This window comes from Rhinolophus sinicus, linkage group LG01, assembly GCF_036562045.2.
Source record: "Rhinolophus sinicus isolate RSC01 linkage group LG01, ASM3656204v1, whole genome shotgun sequence".
NCBI classification, from domain to species: Eukaryota; Metazoa; Chordata; class Mammalia; order Chiroptera; family Rhinolophidae; genus Rhinolophus; species Rhinolophus sinicus.
Genome location: NC_133751.1, coordinates 203979060 through 204004567, shown reverse-complemented (window position 1 = coordinate 204004567; position 25508 = coordinate 203979060). Strand labels below are relative to the sequence as shown.

The 25508-nt window shown below is 45.3% G+C and overlaps 1 protein-coding gene across 3 annotated transcripts in view; it reads right to left on the bottom strand.

Annotated features, from left to right (window-relative positions):
* The window catches only part of DGKD (diacylglycerol kinase delta), a 101543-nt gene that overhangs the window by 56354 nt on the left and 19681 nt on the right, over window positions 1-25508 (bottom strand). For 2 of the 3 annotated variants that reach the window (XM_074315255.1, XM_074315247.1), the window contains exons 2-3: window positions 20535-20645; window positions 18768-18848 (exon numbers count right to left, since the gene is read on the bottom strand). In XM_074315255.1, the coding sequence (XP_074171356.1) occupies window positions 18768-18848; window positions 20535-20645 (192 nt within the window). Of the gene's footprint in view, window positions 1-18767; window positions 18849-20534; window positions 20646-22646; window positions 22761-25508 lie in introns of those variants that run through there. The other variant, XM_019739753.2, reaches the window with a different exon arrangement.

Here is a 25508-nt window from a genome sequence, read left to right as displayed (position 1 = left end):
AGCACTTCATTCACTAGGCATCTACCACGTGCCAGGAGCCTGCCCCACCACCCTGTGCAAGGTAGTAATGCCCCCACTGCCGATGGAATGACAGCTGGCACAGCCAGGTCGTGAGGTCAGGCTCTCCCACAGCCCTGTGCGTGAGCAGGAACCGTGTGGGCTCGCTGGTTCATGGCAGGGAGCCCAGATGGCAGGCACGGCTGCCCTAATGTGGGGCTTCCTGTCTGGCAGGGTTTCTGGAGTAAGACGACTTATGGGACAGCCCAGCCCACGAGTCTGACTCCCCCATCTCAGATCCAGAAAAGTGGGGAGAGTTTTCCATGCAAGGAAATTTGCCAATTATATATATAGCTTTTCCTTGCTCTCAGCCAAAGTGATGGGCGTAGGGGTTTTGCCCAGGAAATATCTGCGCTCCAAATAAGCTGGGAAGGAAAAGTGATATTAAAATCTGGATAAAGGTCGTGGTTCCTCACCAAAGGAGCAGCCTGACCACCCCACAGGCTGACATCTGCTGGAAACAGCTGAGAAACTCAGGCCCACGGGTTCACCCTCCACAGGCCTACTAAGGCACTTTCACTCGACACACACGAGTGCCAAGCAACAAGATTTCAAACAACTAGAAATATTACTTAAACCATTACATAGCTTCCTTTTTATTTAGTTATCAGGCTGTAACTAACAAAACTGTAAGATGATTAAATACCGCGTTTTCCCGAAAATAGGACCTAGCTGGACCATCAGCTCTAATGTATCTTTTGGAGCAAAAATTAATATAAGACCTGGTCTTATTTTAATATAATGTAAGACCGGGTCATATATAATATAATGTAATGTAATACAATATAATATAATAATAATTATAATACAATATAATACAAAACATAAGACCGAGTCTTGTATTAATTTTTGCTCCAAAAGATGCATTAGAGCTGACGATCTGGCTAAGTCTTATTTCGGGGAAACACGGTAAAGGCATCTTATATTTTTAATCACATTTGGTTTTCCTTTACATTTTATTTTTCCTGTGTTGAGTAGTTATTGCCTGATAATCTTAAGGACACCAACTCTTTCTGGATACATACTCTGCAGCTACAGATACTGTTTTGTTTTGTTTTTTTAACTTTTATTTATTTTAAGTATGTTTTTCCAGGACCCATCAGCTCCAAGTCAAGTAGTTGTTTCAATCTAGTTGTGGAGGGCGCAGCTCACAGTGGCCCATGTGGGGATCAAACCAGCAAGCTTGTTAAGAGCACCGCGGTCTAACCAACTGAGCTAACCCAGACACTGTTTTGTGTTTTTTTAACACTGTATAGAAAACTCATCTAAAATCCTCTGAATCCATATAAATAAGTGTTACCAAGTTGAATCCTATTACTTTCCTACTAGTGGTGATGAGTGGCGGGAGAGATAAAAATCAGGAAACATTTAGAGGGTACCCTTTGCCAACCCAGTGACCTATGAGATGGATTCGGCATTATCCCCATTTCACAGATGAGAAACCTGGAGTCTCAGAAAGAGGAAGTATCTTGCCCTAAGTCACACAGCTGACAAAGAAGACCATCTTTATAATATGCCATGTGAAACTTCTGGATATCGTAAAATATTTCAACAATATAGCTTGGGGAAAAGGAAACGATAAATACAGACATGAAGAATCAGTCCTCTCCTCGCATGGCATGGCTCTTCTGACCTGGTCATTTGAGGGCAATCACTGGGCTGATGCTACGAGCAAAGGCTGATAGAACCTCGTCCCAACAGCCATATGACTATGTAGCAGAAGTGGCATCTCATAGTTGGGGGAAGTCAGGCAAGATTTCAACATGGTGTTTTACAGAAGCAGCCCTCTAAACATGTATATCCTGCAAGGGAATGTAACTCATTCACCTTACACTGAAATGTGTGCATATATATGTATATGTACACACACACACACATACACACAGACATATACACGTGTACACACACAGACACACACACACGCACAGACACACACACAGTTAAAAACCCCTGCCAGGCAACACATTTTCTTCTCTCCTCCCCTCCGACATATCCCAAAAAGAGGTAGGGGGTGACTGACACTCTCCCAGCCATCGTGGGCCAAGAGAAACTGTGGAAGGACCCAGGTGGCCCCGTGGAGCCGCCACACTGACCAAGGACGCTCTTCCTTTGTCTAGAAGAATAAACTTGATGTGTTCGCATCATGTTCAGTTTGGCATTTTTTTCCTATAAGCAATGTAGCAGGTTGAATGATGGCCTCCAAACAGCTGCTCCATGTTCTAACCCCAGAACCTGTGCAGACGAGCTTATCTGGAAAACGCGTCTGCCATCCTAATCAAGGCTCTTGAGATGAAATCATCCCGGATGATGGCAAGGGGGTGGGCGTGGAGGGGCTAAATCAATGACAAGTGTCCCTGACAAGAGACAGAAGACACGGGGGAGGAGGAGAAGCCACGAGAAGATGGAGGCAGACTGGAGGAACGCAGCCACGAGCCAGAGACGCCTGGACCCAGCAGACGCTGGGAAAGGCGAGCCACGGAATCTGTCCTGGGGCCTTGGGAGGGAGCCAGCGCTGCCAACACCTTGATTCCAGACTTCTGGCCTCCAGAAGTGTGAGCGAATACACGTCTGTTGTTCGGAGCCACATGGCAATTTGTCATGGCAGCACCAGGAGAGCAACAGAGCAGTAAAACTTATTTCTTAGACACATCTTTATGATTTTCTAAACATTAAATACAATCATTAACTATAAACCCCTTTTGTGATGCAGTGTTGAATATGGTATTATGCAGAATCAGCCTTCTAAACATGTATATCCTAAACTTCATTTTCATTCCATTTATACTGAAAACCCTCTTTTTCAATCCCCATTATTTGGCCAATCCATTTTTCTGAAATTTAATAATAAACCCAGGGCCTGTCCTTCCCTTCATTTTGTTCTTATACGCCATGTTTTCTGCCCTCTGCCCGGGCTCCTTCCGTTCCCTCTGACCACGCTCTCACCCTCATCCTAACTCTCACCCCTCACCCTTGCCGCTCACTATCCCCTCACCTCTCACCTTCACCCCTCACCGTCACCCCTCACTCTCACCCTCACCCCTCACTCTCACCCCTCACCCTCACTCACCCCTCATCCCCACTCTCACCTTCACCCCTCACTCACTCTTCACTCACCCCCACCCTCACTCTCACTCTCACCCTCACCCCTCACTCTTCACTCAGCCCCCACCCTCACTTTCACTTTCACTCTCACCCCTCACCCCTACCCTCACTCTCACCCCTCACTCACTCTTCCCTCACCCCCCACCCTCACTCTCACCCTCCCTCCTCCCCCCCAGCGTTACTCCAGCCCAGCTGCCCTCCAGGATATGCCGCCCAACTTTCTGGCTCACGTTTCTTCCTCCATCAGCTCAGTCACTTATGCCAGGGTCCCTTGATCTGTCCACTTTCTCATCATCAAACCCAGTGTGGTCTCGTCCATTCCTCTAGCACAGGTGACATGCTCACCAGAGATTCTGAGGGTTTAGGATACATTAGCGATCCCATTATGACCCATTTAAAATCACATAAGCAGAAGTTGCAGTACGGAAGTACTCGGGCCCCAAAATGAAGCTGTAAACCAGAACTAAACCCGAGTCAAACAGAGCAGATTTTATGTTCTCAACTTCGAGGGCAGGCAACAGAGGTGAGAACAGATGCAAGACTGAGCACAGGCTGCCCTCTGCCTGCACCCTCTCCTGGGCAAGGGGACTCAGCATGGGAGCTGCCCTGCAGGGGACCTTGCTCCCTTTCCCAAGCGATCCTCCAGTGATTGAAGGTGCTTGCGCTAGCAACAGCTTCAGCAGGAAAAGCGGAAAACATGATAAGTTCCAAATAATTCAGGAATAAATAAAGCTTAAGTGATCATTTATGACACATCTATCCACACAATGAACTATCTGCAATGATAAAAGTGATCACTACAGAGACTCATCATGTGGAAACATTTATGATGAAATAATAAAGCCAAAATATAAAATTATACATACACTGCTATGTGTGTAACATATGTAAAATTTAATGTTTGTCTACAAAAAAGTCTGAGGGGAACATGAAAAAGAAAACAGCTGCTGAGCTACTGTGGGATTTTGTTTTTTCTACTTTAAATGTCCCCTAAAATCATTGTTACAATTTAAACACTTCAGGAAATACATGAATACGCCGTTCCCCCATGGGCTCCAGTCCCTGGGGGAGGCACTCTCTGGGGGTCTGACGCACACAGGACAACTCCTGGCTGCCAGTCCCTGAACTGGACCGGCCCTTCACACACTGTTCTCTGCAAGAGACCTGCTCCCACGTGCAGCTCACACTTTCCCTTCTCAGAGGCTCCCGCACCCCAGGCCGGCTGAGATGCTTTCTCGCCACTCTCACACTATTTCACACCTTCGTCTATTCGAGTTGTCAGAGGCCACTATATAATTATTTCTTGTCACGTCCAACAGGCTGTGAGAAGTCCCTCAGCTCAGGAAACGTGTTACCCACCTCTGTCCGCTCTCAGGCCCCTAATACAGGATTTGCAACAACCCAGGATCGTTGAAAGAAGGAAAAACAAGTCTTTCTAAAACATGCATTTTTTCCCAGTTGGTTTCTGCTTGATTTCAGCAAGGAAGCTACTCGGGTAGAGCCGTCTTTGTTGTTAGATTCTTCCTATATTCTCCTGGGGTGAAGAAGTTGTCAAGCTGTCACACTTACTGGAAACACACACAAAGAAGGGAGCCGGCCCCTCCCACACCTGCTCCCCAGAATCCAGACCCACGTGGCTGGCCCGGGGAAGCCCCACAGCCCTGCTCTCTCCACTACTCCAGGCACCTGGAAGTGGGTAACGCGAACATAAGGGGTCGGCCCACAGATCGGCCACAATAATGAACGTGTGTCCGCGGGGCTTCGCAGAGAGACGATTCCACATCCTGTCTGAACAGGAAGAAGCAGCAAGACCCACTCCTGAGCTGCTGCTGACCCGAGCTCTGGCTGACCCACAGTCATGTGTATCCTGCACTGGGGACAGCAAGTGTGAAAGAGTAGCCCTGGCCCTGCGTCAAGATGTAGGGGCGTGACCAAGTGCACAGGTTACTAAGGGGCCTGTCACATGAGTGTCCCAAAGGTGGCTGCACCTCAAAATCATGGAAAGTTTGAAAAATCACCCATTTGTAGACCAGTGTCAGAATCTCTGGGGATGGTGTCAGGAAACTTTTTAAAGTTCCATAGGGTGCCAGGGCACAGCCAAGTTTGGGAACCACTGCCGGAAGGCACAGAAGGCGTGAACAGGGCGACCTTACAGAGACAGTCTTCACCCTACCTTTGAGGATTGGACAGGGTCTACGAGAGGAGAGGAGAGGGCTCCAGGCTGAGCGGCCCCACAAAGACCAGAGGGACGTGTGCACAGGGCTTGGCTGAGCAGGTCCATGTGGGGCGGGCCGTTAGGAGGGCCCGGGAGCACCAGGTCCCCTGCACTGCGTTCGGTGAGAAACGAAGAGGCACGCAGGGATGTACAGTGCTTTTCAAATGGGCAGAATATGACTCTTTTTAATGGTTTTCTATTTCAGGTATATTCCAGCAAAACTCGTCTTTCCTCTTCCAAGTCCAACTCAACTGCAGTTGCCGCCATGACCCAAGGGGTAAGAATAAACCAGACTGCATCAGGCCTGCTAAAGTCGGGAGCAATCGTAGTGGTTTTGTTTAATTAGAAGTTATTATTCAGCAAACAGAAAATGTACGCAACAGTTCACTTAAGAAATGTAAGTGAATCAAACTAAAAGAAACATTTCCAATGATGTACCAAATGACACTGTAAGTTCTACTTGGTTCGTTGGATGAACAGTGAGTGCCCATAATCACGGTAATAATTGCAAACACGTGTCTACATCCTATTACCTCATTGAGTCTTCACAACAACCCCATAAGTGGGTACTTAAAATTATTATCCCCATTTCTCAGGTGAGGAAACTGAGGCTCAGAGTCGTTAAGTGCCTTGCCCAAAGCCACTCAGCTAGGGGGAGGCTGAGATACAAGTCACCCCGGCTCACCAGTCCCTGCCCTGGCACTGCTGCTCTGCAAGGCCCTGTGGTGAGTCCTTGTGGAGAAACAAAGGACTGTGACCTAGCCCAGTGGCCCAGGCTCTGACACCTGCATATTCAGAGACAGAACCCCTGATTTCTCTGGGAAACCCCAAATGTAGAAATACCAAACAGCACAGAATCCCCTTCATAATGAAGTAAAAGGTAACTGAACATGTCACAGCAGGAGTCCATAAACACACATCCTTTCCTCGGCTGCTTTTCCCCCACAGGGCTGGCTTTCAGGCTCTCTGCCTTCAGGCTGCTCAGCCAAATCTGACAGAGTGGGGGTCCCAGAGTGCCACTGACAGAGGGTGTACAATACCCAGCTTGGGGAACTGGATGTGTGCCTCAGCCAGATCAGAGCCACTGCTCATCCCAGGGCCAATGTGCCACCCAGGGTGGGCACCACAACCCAAAGAGTCCCAGGTGGACGGCTCAGGCCACGCCCCTGCACCACAGAGCTGTGAATGGGTGACGGGGTGACAGCAGGTACCCAGGGTCACCTTGGACTGGGGAGAGGGCTCCAGGGAGTAAAACTTCCACCGAGAACCACCGTCGTCTGCCAGGCGACATGGGCGTGCGTGTCTCACAGTCGTCACGTGCTCTGGGCTCCCTGCCCTCTGAGACACAAGCCAAGGTGCCCAGCCTGCACCTGCTTGCCGTCGGCCCTCTACCTACTCCCTGCTGTCCATCAGAAGCCCCTGTGTCCACCTCCCCTCCACTACACTGAATTTGGCTGATTCTGCCTCCCTCAAAAGGACAGAGCCTCTGACACCAGCGGCCACCACGACATCAGTCTCTGAGGTGACGGTGGTAAAACTGCAGGGGCCAGCGAAAGGCTCCTGGTAATGCGCGAGCACGGCCGCGTGCGTGTGGCCGGCCCTGCACGATGTGACAAGGTTGTCTGGACAGAGCTGCTTTCTAGGAAAGCTCCCACTGTTGCTCAACCCCAGGCTTCTGCAGTGCTGTTCTGAATTCCCGGGGCAGGCAAAACAAAGCCGTACCGCGAACAAGGAGGCCGGTGTTTAACTAAGTGCCTGCAACACCCTCTGTGCTTCCAGCCCTTCTCGCCTCCATCCACATCTCTCGCTTCCACATCCCTCACCTGGCCACAGCAAAGGCCCCTGGCCCACCGCCTCCCGTGCACTCTGGCCACCTCTTCCTGCAGATCCAGTCTCTGGCAACAGCCAGACTCATAACAAAAATCCACTGTTATCACCCACGGCTTTAAAAATCTTAATGGCTTCCCAATACATCTGGCAAAAAGTCCAAACTCTCCAAGGCCTGGAAAGGACTTCCCCTGCAACCTCTGCCCATCCCATGTCCCTGCCACGTCTGCTCCTTCGGACAGGATCTGCTTCCACACCCCTCGCCCCATACTGGGCACTGCTGGCAAGCTCCTTCTCAGCCTTGGAAGCCCTCCTGACTCCGCTGCGGGCCTGAGCTACTTCCTCCACAGCCTGCCTTCCCCATGGCGCCCTATGCTGCCTGAAGGAAGGTCCGGTCCACTGACAGTGTTCTGCTGTGTGCAATCAATAAGACGAACAGAGCCCAAATCATGCTGGAACCAGAGGGAACCGAGTCACTCTTCAACAGGTAGTTATGCGCACCTACTGGGTGCTAGCCCCTGGGGAAAGCAGTGAACAAAACAGAAAAACCCTTGCTCCCATGAGGCACATATGACAGCATTGTAATGAAACCAAATGGACTCAGAGACTGACTGGCCGTCAGGGAGGGATGGCGGGATGGGGGCAGTGAGAACACAGCTGTGTGGTTTTGCTTTTGCTGCATTTTGAAACTTCAAATAACATTAGAGGAGATGATAACATTTCATCACGTCTTTATTAAAATAGGACATAGGTTAAAAATGATGAAAACACTGACCTGGAGGAGTAAGTAAATAAAAGCATTGAATTCGAACAGCCCTACCACTCCCTGTGGGCTGCTACAGGCAGATTATAAAAGGCCAGCACAGAACTGGAAGACGGCGACTGAGATCACTAAGGAAGCTCAAAGGTGAACAGACCACGAGGCGGGGTATCCAGTCAATACAAACATTCAGAAACCCAAGAGAAATGGAGGCACTCAAAGGAAAATGCTTCCTTCCCTGAGGCAGGGAAGTAACCACATTACACAGAAAACATTTCAAAAACATTTTCTCCATCAAACAAGAATAAGCCAGGGTAAAGACAAAGTAAAAAGAATATGAAAACTAAGCTGGCATCGGGATTTAAAAAAAAAAAATCACAAGTAAATGCAATAAGAAACAAAATTAAAAGTTGAACAAATAGAATTAGAGAAAACCAATAAATTAAAATAACGCAAAAGAACATGACAGACACAGAAGATAAAAACAAACCCTACGCCCACAACCCCACAGCCCCCCGCCCACCATTCTACGAAACTTGAAACTCGTTTAACCCACCTGCTGCTCCAAAGCAGAACCCTGACACCTTCCCCACCTCACCTCGGGCTGAGCTAACGGCACCACGTGTCTCTGCCCAGCCTCCATCCCTCTGCTCTGACCGAGAAGCCGCCATCTCCCATCACGTCCTGCACACCCTCCCTTCCTCCTCTAGTTACACTCCAACTACAGCTCGAGTAAAATGTTCCATCACTGCCAATCTGGGAATCTCACCAAAAGTAACTACCCTGTTTCCCAAAAATAAGGACCTAGCCAGACAATCAGCTCTAATGCGTCTTTTGGATCAAACATTAATATAAGACCCCGTCTTATATTACATTATATAAGACCCGGTCTAATACTATAGTAAAATAAGACCCAGTCTTATATTAATTTTTGCTCCAAAAGATGCATTAGAGCTGATTGTCTGGCTAGGTCTTATTTTTGGGGAAACACAGTATTGACTGGCATTACAGGTGGAAGGACTGACTCCCAAGCCCTGTCCTCCTGTGGTCTCTCCCTCTGCCTGACGGCCACATGGCCCTTGTGTCACTTCTCCTCACAGTGGGACCATGTCCCCCATCACAAGGTCTTTGCACAGGCTGGTCCGTCCACCTGCCCCACCCCAAAGGACCTATAGACAGAGGACACACACACACAAACACACACTCACAGATGCACTTACACACATTCCCTTCAGTTGATTTACCACTAATCACTCTTCACACCTCACAGCATCACACCTCAGGGGCAGTCTTCCCCACCCCTCCCCAAGAGCAAGGCGGGCGGCCTTCCCTATTCTATGATACGCCCCATGCAGCCTTCCCTCCCGAGTCTGCCTCAGCCTGTAAGTTTGCCCTTCCGTGTGCCCCCTGAAGCCCCCACCAGAACACAAGCTTAGTGAAACTTAGTGCAGCCTCTCTCCACTGGAACATCAGTGCTGAGCACGGCGCGTGGCCCAGGTAGGCCCTCAGTAGGTACATGCTGAATCAATGAATGAATAAACAAGCAAAGTACACAAAGAACAAGATCAAGCACATGAATCACAATTATAGAGAAAAGAGAGAGCGAAAAAACTTTTTCAAAGATGGAAAACCCAAATGAAAGCCTGAAGATAGCAAGTTTACTATGCACCAAACTAGTAAGCAAAAACCAGTGTCACCTACGAGAAAAAAAGAATCCTGCAAGGTTTCAATCAGATATGTACATACACCAGGAAAGGCTCCGTGTCACATGTCACTTCTGGTACATGGCAATTTCTGTCAAATAAAACCATTACGGTGTGTCCTCATCTACCTTATTTGCCAGATCTGGAACCGTGAGACTTCTGGCTCTTCCCCAAAGTCAAAATGATTCAGGACATAGAGACAGCCATGACAGCGCAACCAAAGGCATTCACAAAAGAGACTTCCAGAACTGCTTCAGAAAGTGGCAAGAACGATGGGATAAGTGTGTTCAAAGGGAGTATTCTGAGGGGGATTAATGGCAACATGTCTTTTACTGTAATAATTTGTTTTTATTTAAACATTCACCGTATTGTTGGATCACCCTCGTATCTTCAAAGACGGTATCAACATCAAGGCCAGCGTCACAGGCCTCCCTGCATCCCCAACACAGAAACCAGTATGTGGTTGGAGCTTACTAAGGACGAGGACCATATTTGATTCACCTGGGGAAAGCAGAACATTTTACGTTCTTTTTCTGCCCTGCTCTTCGGTCCTTTCTCATTTTCACTAGTTTGATACAAACAACTGAATAACGAGTGAGAGAAGGCCCGGAGCAGCACGTTCCATGTGGCTAAACACTCTAGTACAAGGCTTGACCACAAAAGGGACATCGCTATTTGGGCAGGTCCGATATAACCCAAGAAAATTTGTGAACTGTAAATGGGTAAAAGAAAAAGGGGGGGGGGAGTTCAATTCAAATCATTAACAAATGTAAATGTAAATAGTAAGTATACCACTCACGGAAATATAAGACAGAAGAGAGATACCAAGGAAGCATTAAATCAAGAAAATACAGTGTTGGGCCGGCCCGGTGGCTCAGGTGCTTAGAGCTCCGTGCTCCTAACTCCGAAGGCTACCGGTTCGATTCCCACATGGGCCAGTGGGCTCTCAACCACAAGGTTGCCAGTTCAATTCCTCAAGTCCTGCAAGGGATGGTGGGCTCCGCCCCCTGCAACTAAGATTGAACACGGCACCTTGAGCTGAGCTGCCTCCCGGATGGCTCAGTTGGTTGGAGCGCGTCCTCTCAACCACAAGGTTGCCAGTTCGATTCCTCGACTCCCACAAGGGATGGTGGGCTCCACCCCCTGCAACTAAGATTGAACACAGCACCTTGAGCTGAGGTGCCGCTGAGCTCCCAGATGGCTCAGTTGGTTGGAGCGCATCCTCTCAACCACAAGGTTGCCGGTTTCGACTCCCGCAGGGGATGGTGGGCTATGCCCCCGCAACTAGCAACGGCAACTGGACCTGGAGCTGAACGGCACCCTCCACAACTAAAACTGAAAGGACAACAACTTGACTTGGAAAAAAGTCCTGCAAGTACACACTGTTCCTCAATAAAAAGTCCTGTTCCCCTTCCCCACCCCCCAAAAAAAGAAAGAAAATACAGTGTAGGCAGCCACAAAACCCAGGAGTCAGATATGCAAAAATCCTGACAAGCAGAAAGTAGCTAAAGTTCACTATGACAAGCAAAGTATTCCAGAATGATATAAAACAAATTCCAGTACTATGCTGCTTGGAAGAATTAAATCTAAAATCACAAGGAAAAAATCAAAGAAAAAAGTGAGGGTGGAAGAGGGAAGTAAGCGTATCAATTAAATTCTGAACAAGGGACAGAAAGTGTGGCAATATTAATATCAGACAGAGTATAGTTAGTGGCAAAGACCATTCAATCTAAAAACAATGTTATTTTATTAATAAATGATTACTCAATGAGGACATTAACATTTACGTTCTTAAAAGAGCTTCAAAAACAGGGAAGGTGAAAACTGTTACAAATCTGAGACTAAACTGACAAATATAATTGTCCTGAAAGAGATTAACTCCTCATTATCAGTCTATGGAAGATGAAATATAATAGATAAAAAAATACGATCATAAGAAAACCTGAGCAACAAATTTCACAAGGTGTGATAGACAAAAGCCAAACTTCATTCCCTATGGTAAACACATTATCTTTCAAGTAAATGGTATCCAGCATTTCTCCTATTTTATGATGAGTGATCTTAATGTCAGGTATTTATAAGTTTTACAGAGTGACAAGATACAGAAAAAATTAAACTAGTGACAACTGCTGATTCATAAGTGGAAGCCAAAGAGGCTCAACAGAGCTTTTGTCAACACTACAGGACTGGCAGGAAAAAACACTGGAATTTAGAGCCCAAGAGAGAGTAAGTACCTGCAACTTGCAGCTGAGCATCCTGACGCTCATGGAAGCAGAGGAAGTACAAACAGACCAGCCAATCAGAAAAAGGAAACCCACATTCCCATCCACTCTATCACAGACTGGATTTAACATGATCCGCTGCTACCTTGCCTACCTGCCGGAAGCAAAAGTAAATCCTCTCTGAGGAAGCCATCAGAGAGGCTCATCCTGAGCCTAAAATTATCTTGACTACTTTTCCCACAATGTCCATCAACCAAAATTAACAGGAATACCAGGAAGAAAGACTACAGGAACAAAAGCCAAGAGGAAAACCAAACAACAGAAAAAGACCCATAGAAGAACCAGATATATGAGTTTTCAGACACAGACTTTAAAATAAATATGTTTAATTTGGGGACTTTGGCAGGGAACTAGAAACTTTTTTTAAAAATCCAATAAAAATTCTACAGCTGAAGATAAAAAAAGGGACATTTAAAACTCAATAGAAGAATTAAACAACAGACAACACCTAAAGAACATAAGAATAAAAATAATAACAAAACATCCAGAATAAAGAGAATAGAAAATATTGATTAAAGAGTATAAGAAACAGTGAAAAGATCTAATATACAACTCTCAGAATAAGAGGAAAAAGTTAACGGGTAGAAGCAATACTTGAAGAGATAATCATTTTAATAGAAATAGTGGAAGCTACAATACAATGGAGTGGCATTTTTAAATTAATGAAAAAAATTGCTCAACTGGAATTGTATAACAAGCAAAAACAGCTTTCAAAAAGGTAAAATAAAGATATTTTCAAACAAAAATAGAAATCTATACTAAAGAACTATTGAAGGAAGTTTTTCAGACACAGAGAAAATTACCCCAAATGGTTCACAGAAACACAGAAAGAAATGCAGAGCAAAAGAAAGTACACAGACCCATTATAAACCTAAATTACTGACTATATAATCATGTCCTATAAGGTTTCAAATATGTGTAAAATTAAAATACACAACAAACCAACAGAAGGGCAAGAGGTGAGTAGCTTTTTTTTTTTTTTTTTTTGAGTACGTACTAATAACACAAATTAATTGTAATTTCAATAGCAATGAAGAGTACAGAGAGTTTAAATGCTCCAAGATCCTTGTATTGTCTGGGAAGCACGAAAAGTACTAATCTGTATTAGAATTTAAATAAAGGATATATTTTGTAACCTGTAAAATACCCACTAAAATAATGTAGAAGAAACAAGCTAAAAGAGAAGGGAAAATTAAATAATTATAATCCATTTTTTAAAAGGTGTGAAAAATATAAAATGTGAGATATAGAGAAAACAAGTAATAATGTCAAATTTATACCTAAGTACAAGAGTGTCTAAACTAAGTATAGGTTAGACATAATCCAGTGGAAGACATAATCCAATTAAACCAGACAATTTTAAAACCACACAACTAAATGCTACCTACAAGAGTCACACATTAAATATAAACAAAAAGGTTTAAAGTAAAAGGATGGAAATTATATTCCATTACTTACAATAAAATGACTAGCCAAAATAAAGCTATTGTAGCTTTGGTAAAATCAAAGTTAACTTTAAGGCAAAAAACATTGAGACACTGAAGTTATTTCATAATAAAAAAGTGAATCTACTAAGACTATAAAATAATTCTAAATCAATATGGACTTAATAACCCTTGAAATATATAAAGCCAGAATTAACGGACTAAAGACAAAAAAGAGGTAAGTCAACAATCATAATAGCAGATTTAATTAATTAATTTTTTTATTAAGTGTTTTTCCAGGACCCATCAGCTCCACGCTGTTTCAACCTAGTTGTGGAGGGTGCAGCTCACAGTGGCCCATGTAGGGATTGAACTGGCGACCCTGGGTGTTAGGAGCACTGTACTCTAACCAAATGAGCTAGCCAGCCGTCCCACAATATCAGATTTTAATACATTTCACTCAATAACTAACAGAACAAGCAAAAAAACAAATCAGTAGGTTATAAAAGATTTGAGAAAAATAATTAAACTTTTGTCCTAACCAACTGCATGCACGAACGACCTAATCCAAGCTCTGCTCAGATGCAAAGGGAACGAACATTTATAAAAACCGACAGGTCGTAAAGAAAGTCTCAACAATTCCAAAGGGTTGACTTCACACAGAGTATGTTCTCTGGTCACAGGAGAATTAAGCTAGAAATCAGTAACAATACAACCAGAAAATTTCCCAAGTGCCATGAAATTAGAAAATACACAGATTAGAAACAGACACAAAAGACTATACATTATGAGTCCATTTACATCAAATACCTAGAACAGTCAACACTCATCTACAGGGTTAGAAGTCAGGACAGTGGTTACAGGTGGGAAGCGGAGGTAGTAACTGGCAGGGATCATGAGGGGAGCTTCTGGGGACCTGGATATGTTCCATCACTTGACCTGGGTGGTGGTTACAACTCAAGATCTGGACTTACATGTGTGCAATTTTTGGTATGGAAGTCATATTTCAATTTAAAAATTCATTTAAAATATGTAAAGTTTCAGTGAAACAGAAATGCTGCTTTAACAAACTCCTTTGAAAGGTTATGGTAGTAAAAATACACCTTCAGCACATGAGCCTTGTTTGTGCCATTTCTTCCATCAAGCCTGTCTAAAAATCTCTCCTCTCCCCCAAATACCTCCACTCACCTCCCTTGGGAGTCTCTGGTCCCTCGGGGCCTTACTTCTTTAGGGCATAGTTAGTTCTCTGGCCATTTTGGGGAGGGATAAAAATGGAGTCTTTTCTAATGTGGAGCGAATTTATTCATGCTTCTCCAGCTACAAAAGGTTCCCATCTGTTGGCTGATTCGTTATAACAGCAGCTTTCATTGACTGTGTCTTGTGTCAGGCATGCAATTGTAGTAGAAGTTGTGGAGCTTGAAAATCACTACTGGAATAGCTGAAAACCAAGAGATATTCCAGGAAGTGAAGTAGCTTCTGGACAAACCCATTCATTCATTCTGCACTCACTCCCTGAGCAAGTGCACTGCCTTCCAACAGGGCAAACGCACGGGTCCCTGCAGTTCCCGCCCTCATCCCTGAGGTTTGCTGCATGGGAAGTGGCGGGTTCAGAGTCCAGACAGTAAATACCGCCGGGGGTTAGAAATGGGTCAGGTCATTCAGTGTGAATTTTAAGCAAAGAAAATATCTGTAGCACCTGCAGCCCCAGTGGCCGGAACTTACTCTCTGTGGAAGGATGACAGGGGAAAGTGGGCATATTTCATACTCCACCACCGATTACTCATGGGATGAACTTCCTGAGCTGGGAGTACTTCTGGGGAACCTCAATATTAATCTTTCTCTTGTCCTTTCAGCACCTCCTCAGATGAAAAGGCAGTTTGAAAGCATGAACAAAATGGAAAATACATGTGTAAGAATCAGTGCCTCTGCTCTGAGGGCCCGGAAGCATCCTTGACTACCCGACATGAATGGAGTTCCAGAGGCCTCTCCAACCCGGAACCAGCTCTACATCTGGAAGTCAAGTATTAGGCATTCTAAACACATTTTCCCAGAGACAATATATTGGGGCTGCCAAAAAAATGTACACACATGACTTGTGTTCATCTTCTATTATCAGTATATATCGAGTATTACAATTTTAATAGTGTTTTCCTTTCTTAAAATGTGTATACATTTTTTCGGCACCCTCTGTATAAATCAGGGTTCAGTCTTGGAGCAGGATGGCAAAGCCCCACTGTAACTTGTGTAGTGCCAAAACCATAGGACCATACTATTTTTCCATATTTTCATTGAGATACAAGTCACCCTTTTAAAGTAGACAATTCAGTCGTTTTTAGCTTATTCACAAAGTCGTGCAACCATCACCGGCACCTAATTTTAGAACATTCTGTCACCTCCAGAAAATACCCTGTGCTCCTTAGCAAGCACTCCCTCCCCTTCAGCCCCTCGCAACCACTGACCTACTGCCTGTCTCTGCAGATTTGCCTATTGTGGCGTTTCATATAAATGGCATCATAAAATATGCAGCCTTTTGTGTCTGGCTTCTTTCACTCTGAATAATGTTTTCAAGGCTCATCCAAATTCTAACATGTATCCGTGCCTCATTTCTTTTTCAAAAGCCTTTTAAAAGTTTGTATTTTCTATGTCAAACGGAATTCCATTTCCAATGATTTACACTAGGGAAATATCAGAAATGCACCAAAGGATCTCTGTACAAGTATACATTGCAATACCGTGTTTCCCCGAAAATAAGACCTAGCCGGACCATCAGCTCTAATGCGTCTTTTGAAGCAAAAATTAATATAAGACTGGGTATTATAAGACCCGGTATTATATTATATTATATTATATTATATTATATTATATTATATTATATTATTATATTATATTATATTATATTATATTATATTATATTATATTATATTATATTATATTATATTATAAGACTCGGTCTTATATTATGTTATATTATATAAGACCCAATATTATATTATATTATATTATATTATATTAAAATAAGACTGGGTCTTATATTAATTTTTGCTCCAAAGGACGCATTAGAGCTGATGGTCCGGCTAGGTCTTATTTTCAGGGAAACACGGTATTATCTATAATGGGGAAAAATGAAATGTTCAATATAGGGACTGAATATATAAACTTATACATTTATATGATGGAATCCTAGGCAATATTAATAAACAAGATTTTGAAGGATATTGTAAGAGGAAAAAGGTCACTGTTAAGTAAAGAAAGAAGGTTAAAAACTGTATTTTATGAAACATATTTGATGGGAACGACATGAACCAAACTATATTACTAGGTATATTTGGGTAATAAGGGTGCGGATGGTTTTAACTTCCTATTTATATACTTCAAATTTTTCTTCAATAACAAATGATCAAAAAAAGTAATCTGTCTTTAATAACATTTTTCTACTGGGAAAAAAATCAACTTTTGGCATCTGAACAGAAAAGCACTCAGAATTAAATTCAGAGTCTCTCCTGTTTTTATTATATACAGAATTATATATGAAAATAAAAATAAGCCAATCAGTAAGTTGCAAAAGCAGAAAAAAGACAATAAATATAAAGCAGAAACTGAATTAAGTAAAACCAAATAAATGGAATTTATCAATAATCCAAGAACTGGTTCTCTTTTTAAAAATGATAGAATTTAAGAAATCTGACAAGAAAAAAAAAGGTAAACAAATAAAATTAGAAATGCAAAAGGTGATCTAACCAGAGACATAGATGTTTAGAGTGCAAATAATATGTGCTATTAAATTTGAAGGTGTGAAATAAGTGAGAAAGTAAATTACAAAAATGCATTCAACCTTTTAGGTTTATTCATAGCCTTACCTCCCTAAAAAGTCTTTGACAGATAATTTAAATTCTCTCAAACTTTCAAGAAACAATCAATTCTAAAACTATATAAAATGTACTAGAACACATAAAATCATGGAAAGTGATTAAATGAATTTCATGGGGCTAGTTTAACTGTGAAATCAAAACACAACAAAGGCTACCTCCTACCTCAAAAAAAGGAACACACGTGGATGAGGAAAATTCTAAATCCAAAATCGGGTTGTAAAATTCAACATTACCAAGAAAAATTTATTAAGAAATGTACAAATAGCTAAAACCAAATTGACCATCGAAATTAACACTCAAAACACTCCAATGAAATTCAACACCTATTCCTATTAAAAACTCTAAAAGCCACAAATCAAAAAATAATCATTCAGGGTCAGCCCGGTGGCTCAGGCGGTTAGAGCTCCATGCTCCTAACTCCGAAGGCTGCCGGTTCGATTCCCACATGGGCCAATGGGCTCTCAACCACAAGGTTGCCGGTTCAACTCCTTGAGTCCTGCAAGGGATGGTGGGCTGCGCCCCCTGCAACTGGCAACAGCAACTGGACCTAGAGCTGAGCTGTGCCCTCCACAACTAAGACTGAAAGGACAACTTGACTTGGAAAAAAGTCCTGGAAGTACACACTGTTCCCCATTAAAGTCCTGTTCCCCTGCCCCAATAAAATCTTAAAAAAAAAAAAAAAAAAAAAAATCACAGTCCCAAAAAAACCAAAACCAAAAAAAACTTTAATAAAAAAGAATTGAAAAAATCAGAGAGCATACTTTATTTCTAGATGAGATACCTTAATAAGAAAAAATATTTGTAAATACTCCACTCCTGATATCAGAGTCATACCTTTACAGGTAGGTCAGCCCCTGAAGCCAAAATTATACAGTCATACAAGAAATGCTATGTAGCCATTAAAAATACAATGACCATTCAGATCAACGGACATGGGAAAATAATCACCATAAATTGTCAAGAGAAAACAAGTATAAACACAAAAGGATCAGTATAGTCTCATGGTATCTGTGTGTCTGAAGACAGATATTTAGAAATCAACACCTAGAGTGTGCAGTTGGCTAGCTCTGGGTAGTGATTTTATGCACTGAGAACTTTTGCAGAAAGTACAACATAACTTTTATAAATGGGGTGGGAGGTTTAAAGTAAAAATTAAATACGCTAAAATATCAACATTCTATGTTTTCAGGCAGCTGAATTATGGATGTTTGTTTCAACACACATTTCTGTCTTTTCCAAATTTCCTACAATAATCATAAAAAACAATACTCTGTGCAAAACTATTAAGAGAAATGTACACAACACATTAAAAATATTCATTTGGACCCTCTTTTCTCTTTGCTCTTTTCTGCTTTCACATGCCAAGTTCTCAGTTATTCTCCAACCACAGTATTATTTTCAGTATTAAATTCAAAATTACCATCAGAGAGAAAAGGAGGAAAAAGTCTGACCTGCTCACATGCATGTCCAAATCAAAAGGGAAAACAGGCGTGGTGAAGAATCAAGAAAGATGTGCGTCCGGTCTTACCGTAAAACTGTTGTTGACATTTTTGGTGCTGGATTCAGCCACGCTGGCATCTGTCAGGTCCACTTCATCAAATATGATCGACTGGAGAGACACAGGGGCCGCGTCAGCACGAGCTAAGGCACCCCCAAAGCAGGCCCGTTCCTAAGCCCTGGTCCTGTGCTGCCTACCACTCTCCTGGACCCCAGTCAAGCACCCATAGATGCCCCAGCACCCTGAAAACTGGAGGCCTGTGGACTCAATGCACACTGACTACCTGCCTCTAACAAACAGCACAGAGCCACGGGCACGGCTCCATGACTTTTTTAATCCAAGGAGGTCATTAGTGATTGCATTAGTGGAGAAAATAATAATAATAATAACACTGCAATTTCTGTATTTATTTTTTATAATACCAGCGTTTCACTTTTAAATGTGAACTATATATATCCTCAGATGGGATCCACCTGAGAGCAGGGTCCGGACTGAGAATCCTCGTCCTTCCAGCTTTAGTTTCTCCTTCTAGCACATTTGGGGGAAAGGTCTCTGCTAAAATAAATGATTCTAGGGGAAAAGAGACCGACCCAAATAGAAGAAATCCAGCCGTGAAAGAAAACAAGGGAGCACAGCAGAAGGAATCTAGTCCTAGAAAGAGATAGTCAGGCCCCAGAAGGACTGGAAATTAGGCCCATTTTCCTCTCCTCTCTCCCCCAAACTCCCCCATTACAGTCCCCACCTCCTGTTAACCTTACTGGTCCCTCTAAGAGGACTCAATCGGGAACACCTGGAAAAAATACTAATAACTTAGAAAAGAGACTCAGCCTTTTAAGTAACCTGCCCCAACCCCCACCCTCACAAAACAAAAATAACTATAAGGGTTTTTTTGTAATAAGGGATGTTTAGAAACGTTTCTGGAAAAGTTGCTCTGCTCAATTTCAAATTTTGATGCACTAGCTCTCTAGGGATCCATCTGAAAATGCAAATGACTCAGATTCCAGATTTTTTTTAGTACCCAAGTATCAGTATTGACAGCAATACGGATACAAAAATACTGGTGTTCAGAATACCAAAAACCAACAACACACTCGCATTTGAAATGTGCAACACCACACACATTCTTTGAAACATGGCAGTAATTTAGTGACCTTCACTGGGTCCTCTGCTTTCACGAGCATCTGCCGGGTGACTGTAGCTTTCAGTCTTACATACAAGATGGCACAGTGACTGTAGCTTTCAGTCTTATGTACGAGATGGCACACAGGAAAGTGGGACCACGGCAAGAAAAGTCCAGAGATAAAGAACTGCTGTTCACACACCAAGAAGCCCAGTACATTTCAGAAATACCTTTCATTAGTTTCATGGGTGTATACTTATCTCCAAACTCTCAAATTGTATACATTAATTATCTACAACTTTTTATGTGCCAATTAGAACTCAATAATTTTTTTAAAAAGACATTTTAAGTCTATAATAAGACATTTATAAATGTCTTATTGAGACCTCCCCCAATCTTTCTAAAAGAAAGATATCCAGCTGTCACATGGTTATTTCCAAGACATTTTCTACTTCCCCATTGGTGACATATGACATTAAACAAAAAGAAGATAAAAATCGTTATTTCTAAGAAATAAAACATGCCTTGAGACAAACAAAACCTGGCACCCTGGAGCAGGGTGAACCTCGCTGGAAACAACAGCGCTGAGTATGGGAGTTTTGCCCAGCTGAGGACCACAGCCCAAACCTCCCTGGATGCCCAGTGTTCTCTGCTGAGGTCTCCTGCATGCATCTTACCTTTGCAGTCTTGGCATAGTACAGCGTTCGCCCTCGAAGCTTGAAGTATCTCCTTTTGGATCGTTGGAATGAATTGTTCTGTTTGGTCAGCATCCCCTCTTTGATGATGGTCTGAAAGCACAGAAACGGACTCATGAGCGTGTGTTTTCACGGTGCCCTGCACTCGTCCGCCCGAGCTGCACACTGGCGGTCTGGTGCATTCGCGAATGGAGCGGGCCGGCAGCCTGACAGAAATATTTCTCACACTCTTCCCAGACCTTGACCTATGGACAGGCCAAGCCCGCTGCCGGGGGAGGGCTAACACAATTCTCTGCGGGGCGATGGCATGCCTGAGTGGTGGGGGTGTCAGAGACCCAAGGTGTGCCCTGGATATGCCGGGGGGGTCAGCAGAAGGGGACACACAGGCTGGAAGGAACACAGCAAGCAGCCAGGCCAGTGCAATCTCCAACTTCAGCATTTGGTCTTTTTCAGCTATTCTTGGCCCCGTCTCCGTGTTCTCTGGCCTCCTGCCATTTCTCAGGATCCTGTTGCCAAAACTGTCTACGTAGGTTGCTACGGGGTTCGGCACAAATCCAGGCCTGCACCCCACTCAGCCCTCACCCCAATTCACAGGCCGGGCACGTGTATCTGCCCACACTGTGAGAGAGAAACGCCACGGCCAAAGTCATAACATTCATCTCATCCTGTAAATCTGACCAGTCCACCAGGAAATAGGAGTTCCCCTAAGAGAATCAAGAGGCGGACAGACAGCCGTGCCCTCACCTCAGCTCGATGGATGCCAAGAATGGGGCATGGCTTCTCCCACAGCTGTGTCCCCTCACGTTGTGTCCCACGTGCTGGACACCTAATGAGCCGAGGGAGCCCCACAGGCCACATACAGAAGTTAAATGCCCCACGTGTCTACTTGACCGTTAAGACACATGGACCCACACGAAGCCACTAACAGTCAAAATCAGAAAACAAGATGTGTAAAACGAGAGCTTGGCTCTCCGCGCCTGCCTGGCATGACTCGCCCCATGCAAGGGAAATGTCCGTTCTCCACAGACTCAGCACGGAATGGAGGTAGGATGCGCCCACCTTCCGTTCGAGGACAAGACTATAGGTTCAGAGAAGCTTTCGCTTAGTCACTGAATCCCGCACAGCTCTGCACTGTAAGTACCTTTCTGTACACAGCACGGGCATCTGTGGCCATTTAAGATGACACGAGATAAAACCAGACACAGAAACCTGCCAGCACCCAAGCACCAGGCGGCAAGAGCAGGGCATGGGTGCCGTCTGGTCCCCCCACAGCCAACTCTCACCGGGGAGGGTGCAGAACCTGAGACACAGCAGTACTCCCTGGAGAACAACACTGAAGACAGCCCCTGAGGCCCTACACCACCCACCCCTGGCCGTGCAGCATTCTGGGGTGTCCCGGGGACGCCGGCAGCGTGCTCCTCTCCTGTCCCCACCACAGGACGCCCCCTCTGCATATGCCAGCTCACAACCACGGGCCAGGTGTGAGGGAATCTGTGCCACAGGGCGGCCTAGCAGTACCAACGGCAGCACTCTCCAACTCCAGAGAGAATCAACCCAGAAGAAAAGTGACTGAGGCGACCACCCACTCATTCTGTGGTGTATACCTGCACCTTTACTCCTGAGGAGGTCACCCACCCACTGCCCCAGGTAATTGACGAGCACCTAGAAAAGAGGGGAACACACCACCACCCAGCGATCGAGGGACAACACACACAGACTACAGCCACAGAGTCTGAAACCTCCATCCTTTACTGAAAAAAGACGGGCTTCTCAGAAGTGTGGGGCCACATGCCCAACCTGAATGCAGCTGCTCCCAGGTGGAGAGAAAGCCCAGACCTTGAATCCCAGCAGCTCCAGAGAGAAATCAGTCTTATGGAAACACTCTCGACTGCTTCCTAATGTTCCCTGCAGACCCACATACACATGGTGACGCTCATTTCAACGTGCTCTTCAAAGACATGGGACAGCTAGTCTGTGCACAGCCGTGCAGGGCCACAGACGCCTGCACCCCATGCCAGGAGAGCCTCTCCCCTTGACCCCACGGGACCCGCTCATGGGCACAGGCACCTCTCCTTGCCCACACGTCTTCCTTACCTCTGCAGGGGAAGTAATCGCTTCCATCTCTTTCCTAAATGCAAAAAAAAAAAAAAAGGACGACACAACCAACAAGCACCCACCCAGAAAAGTTATAGTAAGTTATCTTTAAAGGATAGAGACTAGAGTATTTTCTCTTACGCCTCCCGCTACATGTCTCACAACACATAAAAGAAAAGCAGAATTAAAACACAATCCACTACACACACACACACACACACACACACACACACACACACACACATCTTTCAGAAAGCGGATGAGAGCTGATGGCGGGCGACCCAAGGAGAGCGGCTGTTCTATTTATAGAACAAGAGTGCTCAGAAAAAGACTCTGGTGGGTTTCAGCGGAAAAGGCTGGGAAGAGATAAAAACCAGTATTTCTTTGAAGCTTTCTCAGAAACTGCATTTCTTCTGATTCGCTGCTCATGAATACTACAGACATGTTGCAGAATATTTTTAAACAGTCAAAAGTGATGGTCTAAAAGTGGTCAAGAAAATAACACCCCTGAATAATCCGCTATGTTTTGCATTTGGCAGCCTGTAACTGGCACCCACAGGAAACGCTGCTCAGCTGGCAGGCTCCTCCTCACCGCCCCCTCCGGCTGCCCCCCCCCCCCAGCAGAGAGCCAGAGTCAAACACCCAGACCCCGGGCGCAGCTAGCGCAGGGCGTGCTGGGCGGCCAGGCTTGTATAATTGTCTTGTCACGTTCTTTGCACAAACTAAAGAGCCAACCCTGTCCTTCAAGCAATCCCAGGCACCTTCGTTACCATCAGGGACAAGAAAGGACAGGTTTACGACATACACAGGCACTGAGAATCAGACAGAGTAGCAAGTGCGCAAGTGAGCACTCGGCCCTCCTCCAAACAGAAAGGAAGCAAATCCCCGAGCTGGACTCCAGCGGTGAAAGTGGCAGAGTGTTCAGCCTGAGCCACCACTTCCCAGACAGACCTGAGCGCTCCACAGGCTAGACCGCCAGGTCACCTGCTGTAGGGAAGCACAGGTCTCTTAGTCACCCGGCTCAGGAACAAAGAGCTGAGGGGGGCAGATGCCCTTAAAAGAGACTTAAACCAGGGAGCACAAAAAGGCGAGAAGAGGCCCCGTGAGCCCTGGTCAAACCCTCCCGCACAGCAGGCGTCCTCTGTCTTCCAGGAGCCAGTGTGCCCAGTCACAGAGTGAGAATGTCCCGTCTCTGGAAAGGCAGTGGGCGCCCCTTCCCTCATCCCTCCCCAGACACGGCCACAGCACTGGCTCTGAGGGCTAAGGGACAGCTCAGGCAGGAGCGGGCAGGGGGCACGGGGCACCAGGAGCACAGCAACTGCCCCGAGAAGAAAGGCTTCACAAACTAGGTCTCAGAAGAAGAGCCGGGGTCTGAGCGGCCCAAGCAGAGGCCCCTGAGGCGCTCAGAGGTCGCGCAGAGCCTGAGAGGGCCCGGAGGGTGGGGCACAGGCACCCATCACTGACAGCCAGGCCTGCGGGCTCACAGGGGCCCCAAGTCGAGGGGTGGTGTCTTCCTGATGTACATTTTAGAAAGACGATTTTGGTCATATTGTGGAGGAAATGGGGAGGGGTGGAACCTGAGGCAGGTAGAACACTCCAGAAACTCTTACAAGAGGGCAACGATGAGCATCTGAGAGGAGGGGACACGCTACAGGCACGACAGTGCTTGGGAAGGAGACCTACACAGTGGGGGGCGGGGGGCAGGAAGGCGACAGGACAGAACCAGGATGGCTCCGAGGGGCCTCCTGGGGGAGGATGTGGGCTCTGTGCTCAGGCCCTGAGTGCAGAGCCGGCTGCAGACATGTGGCCGGCAGGGAAGAGAAAGTTGAATGGGGGAGACGACTCACGGCAGTTCCTTATGAAGAAGGAATGGAATGAGAGGGGGCCAAGGGACCCAAGCAGGAACCCCCGACACAAGCGTCGGGTGCAGAGAGGAGGTGGAGTCCAAACAGAAGGGTGAGAAGAGACTGAGCAGAAAACCAGGGAGCAGAAGACAAAGTACTGGGAGGACCCCCTGGACGCCTAACACAGCGGCCAGGCCATAAGTGGGGACTGGGAGAGCCAGGGAAGGCCCTGCCAGCGCAGACCCGACGGCCTGAACCAGACAAAGCCAGATCGAAGTGCATTGAACAGGGTTTTTATTTTTTGCTTAATTTGTTTTTGGGGGGTTAACTGTTTTTTCAGGCCCCATCAGCTCCAAGTCATTGTCCTTCTGTCCAGTTGTGGAGGGCGCAGCTCAGCTCTAAGCCTAGTTGCCGTTTTCAATCTTTAGTTGCAGGGGGTGCAGCCCCCCATCCCATGTGGGAATTGAACCGGCAACCTTGTTGCTGAGAGCACGCGCTCTAACCCACTGAGCCATCCAGTCGCCCCGAACGGGTTTTTTTTAACTTGCATGTTTCTTAACTTTTTATAAACATGGAATCAGACTGAGCATGCCGTACTTCAGCTTCCTCTTTTTCTGTCATGCTATATTGTCAGCACCCTTCTGTATCAGTAAACATATTTTTGTCAGCTCCAGAGTGCTTCACTGCACTGATGTGTATATGTCAACCCAGTCACCCCACTGCTGGGACATTCAGAATGCTTTCCGTCAATACTATCAACAATGAATGCTTCAAAGCATATTGCTGTAACGAAATCTCTGCACAAGTCCTTAGCTATTCCTTACAGCAAATCACTAGAAATAGAATGTGGGGATCAAAGATAGCCCAGAAATAGACGCTTGCAGATTTGAGACAAAGAAGTGTGACAGTGGCAGTATCACAGGCTGGGGAACGCAGAGACTAGTCAGTGAATGGGGCTGAAACACGGGTTATCCAAGGGGAAAACGTAACTGGTCCCTTCCCTCACAAGTCACTCCCT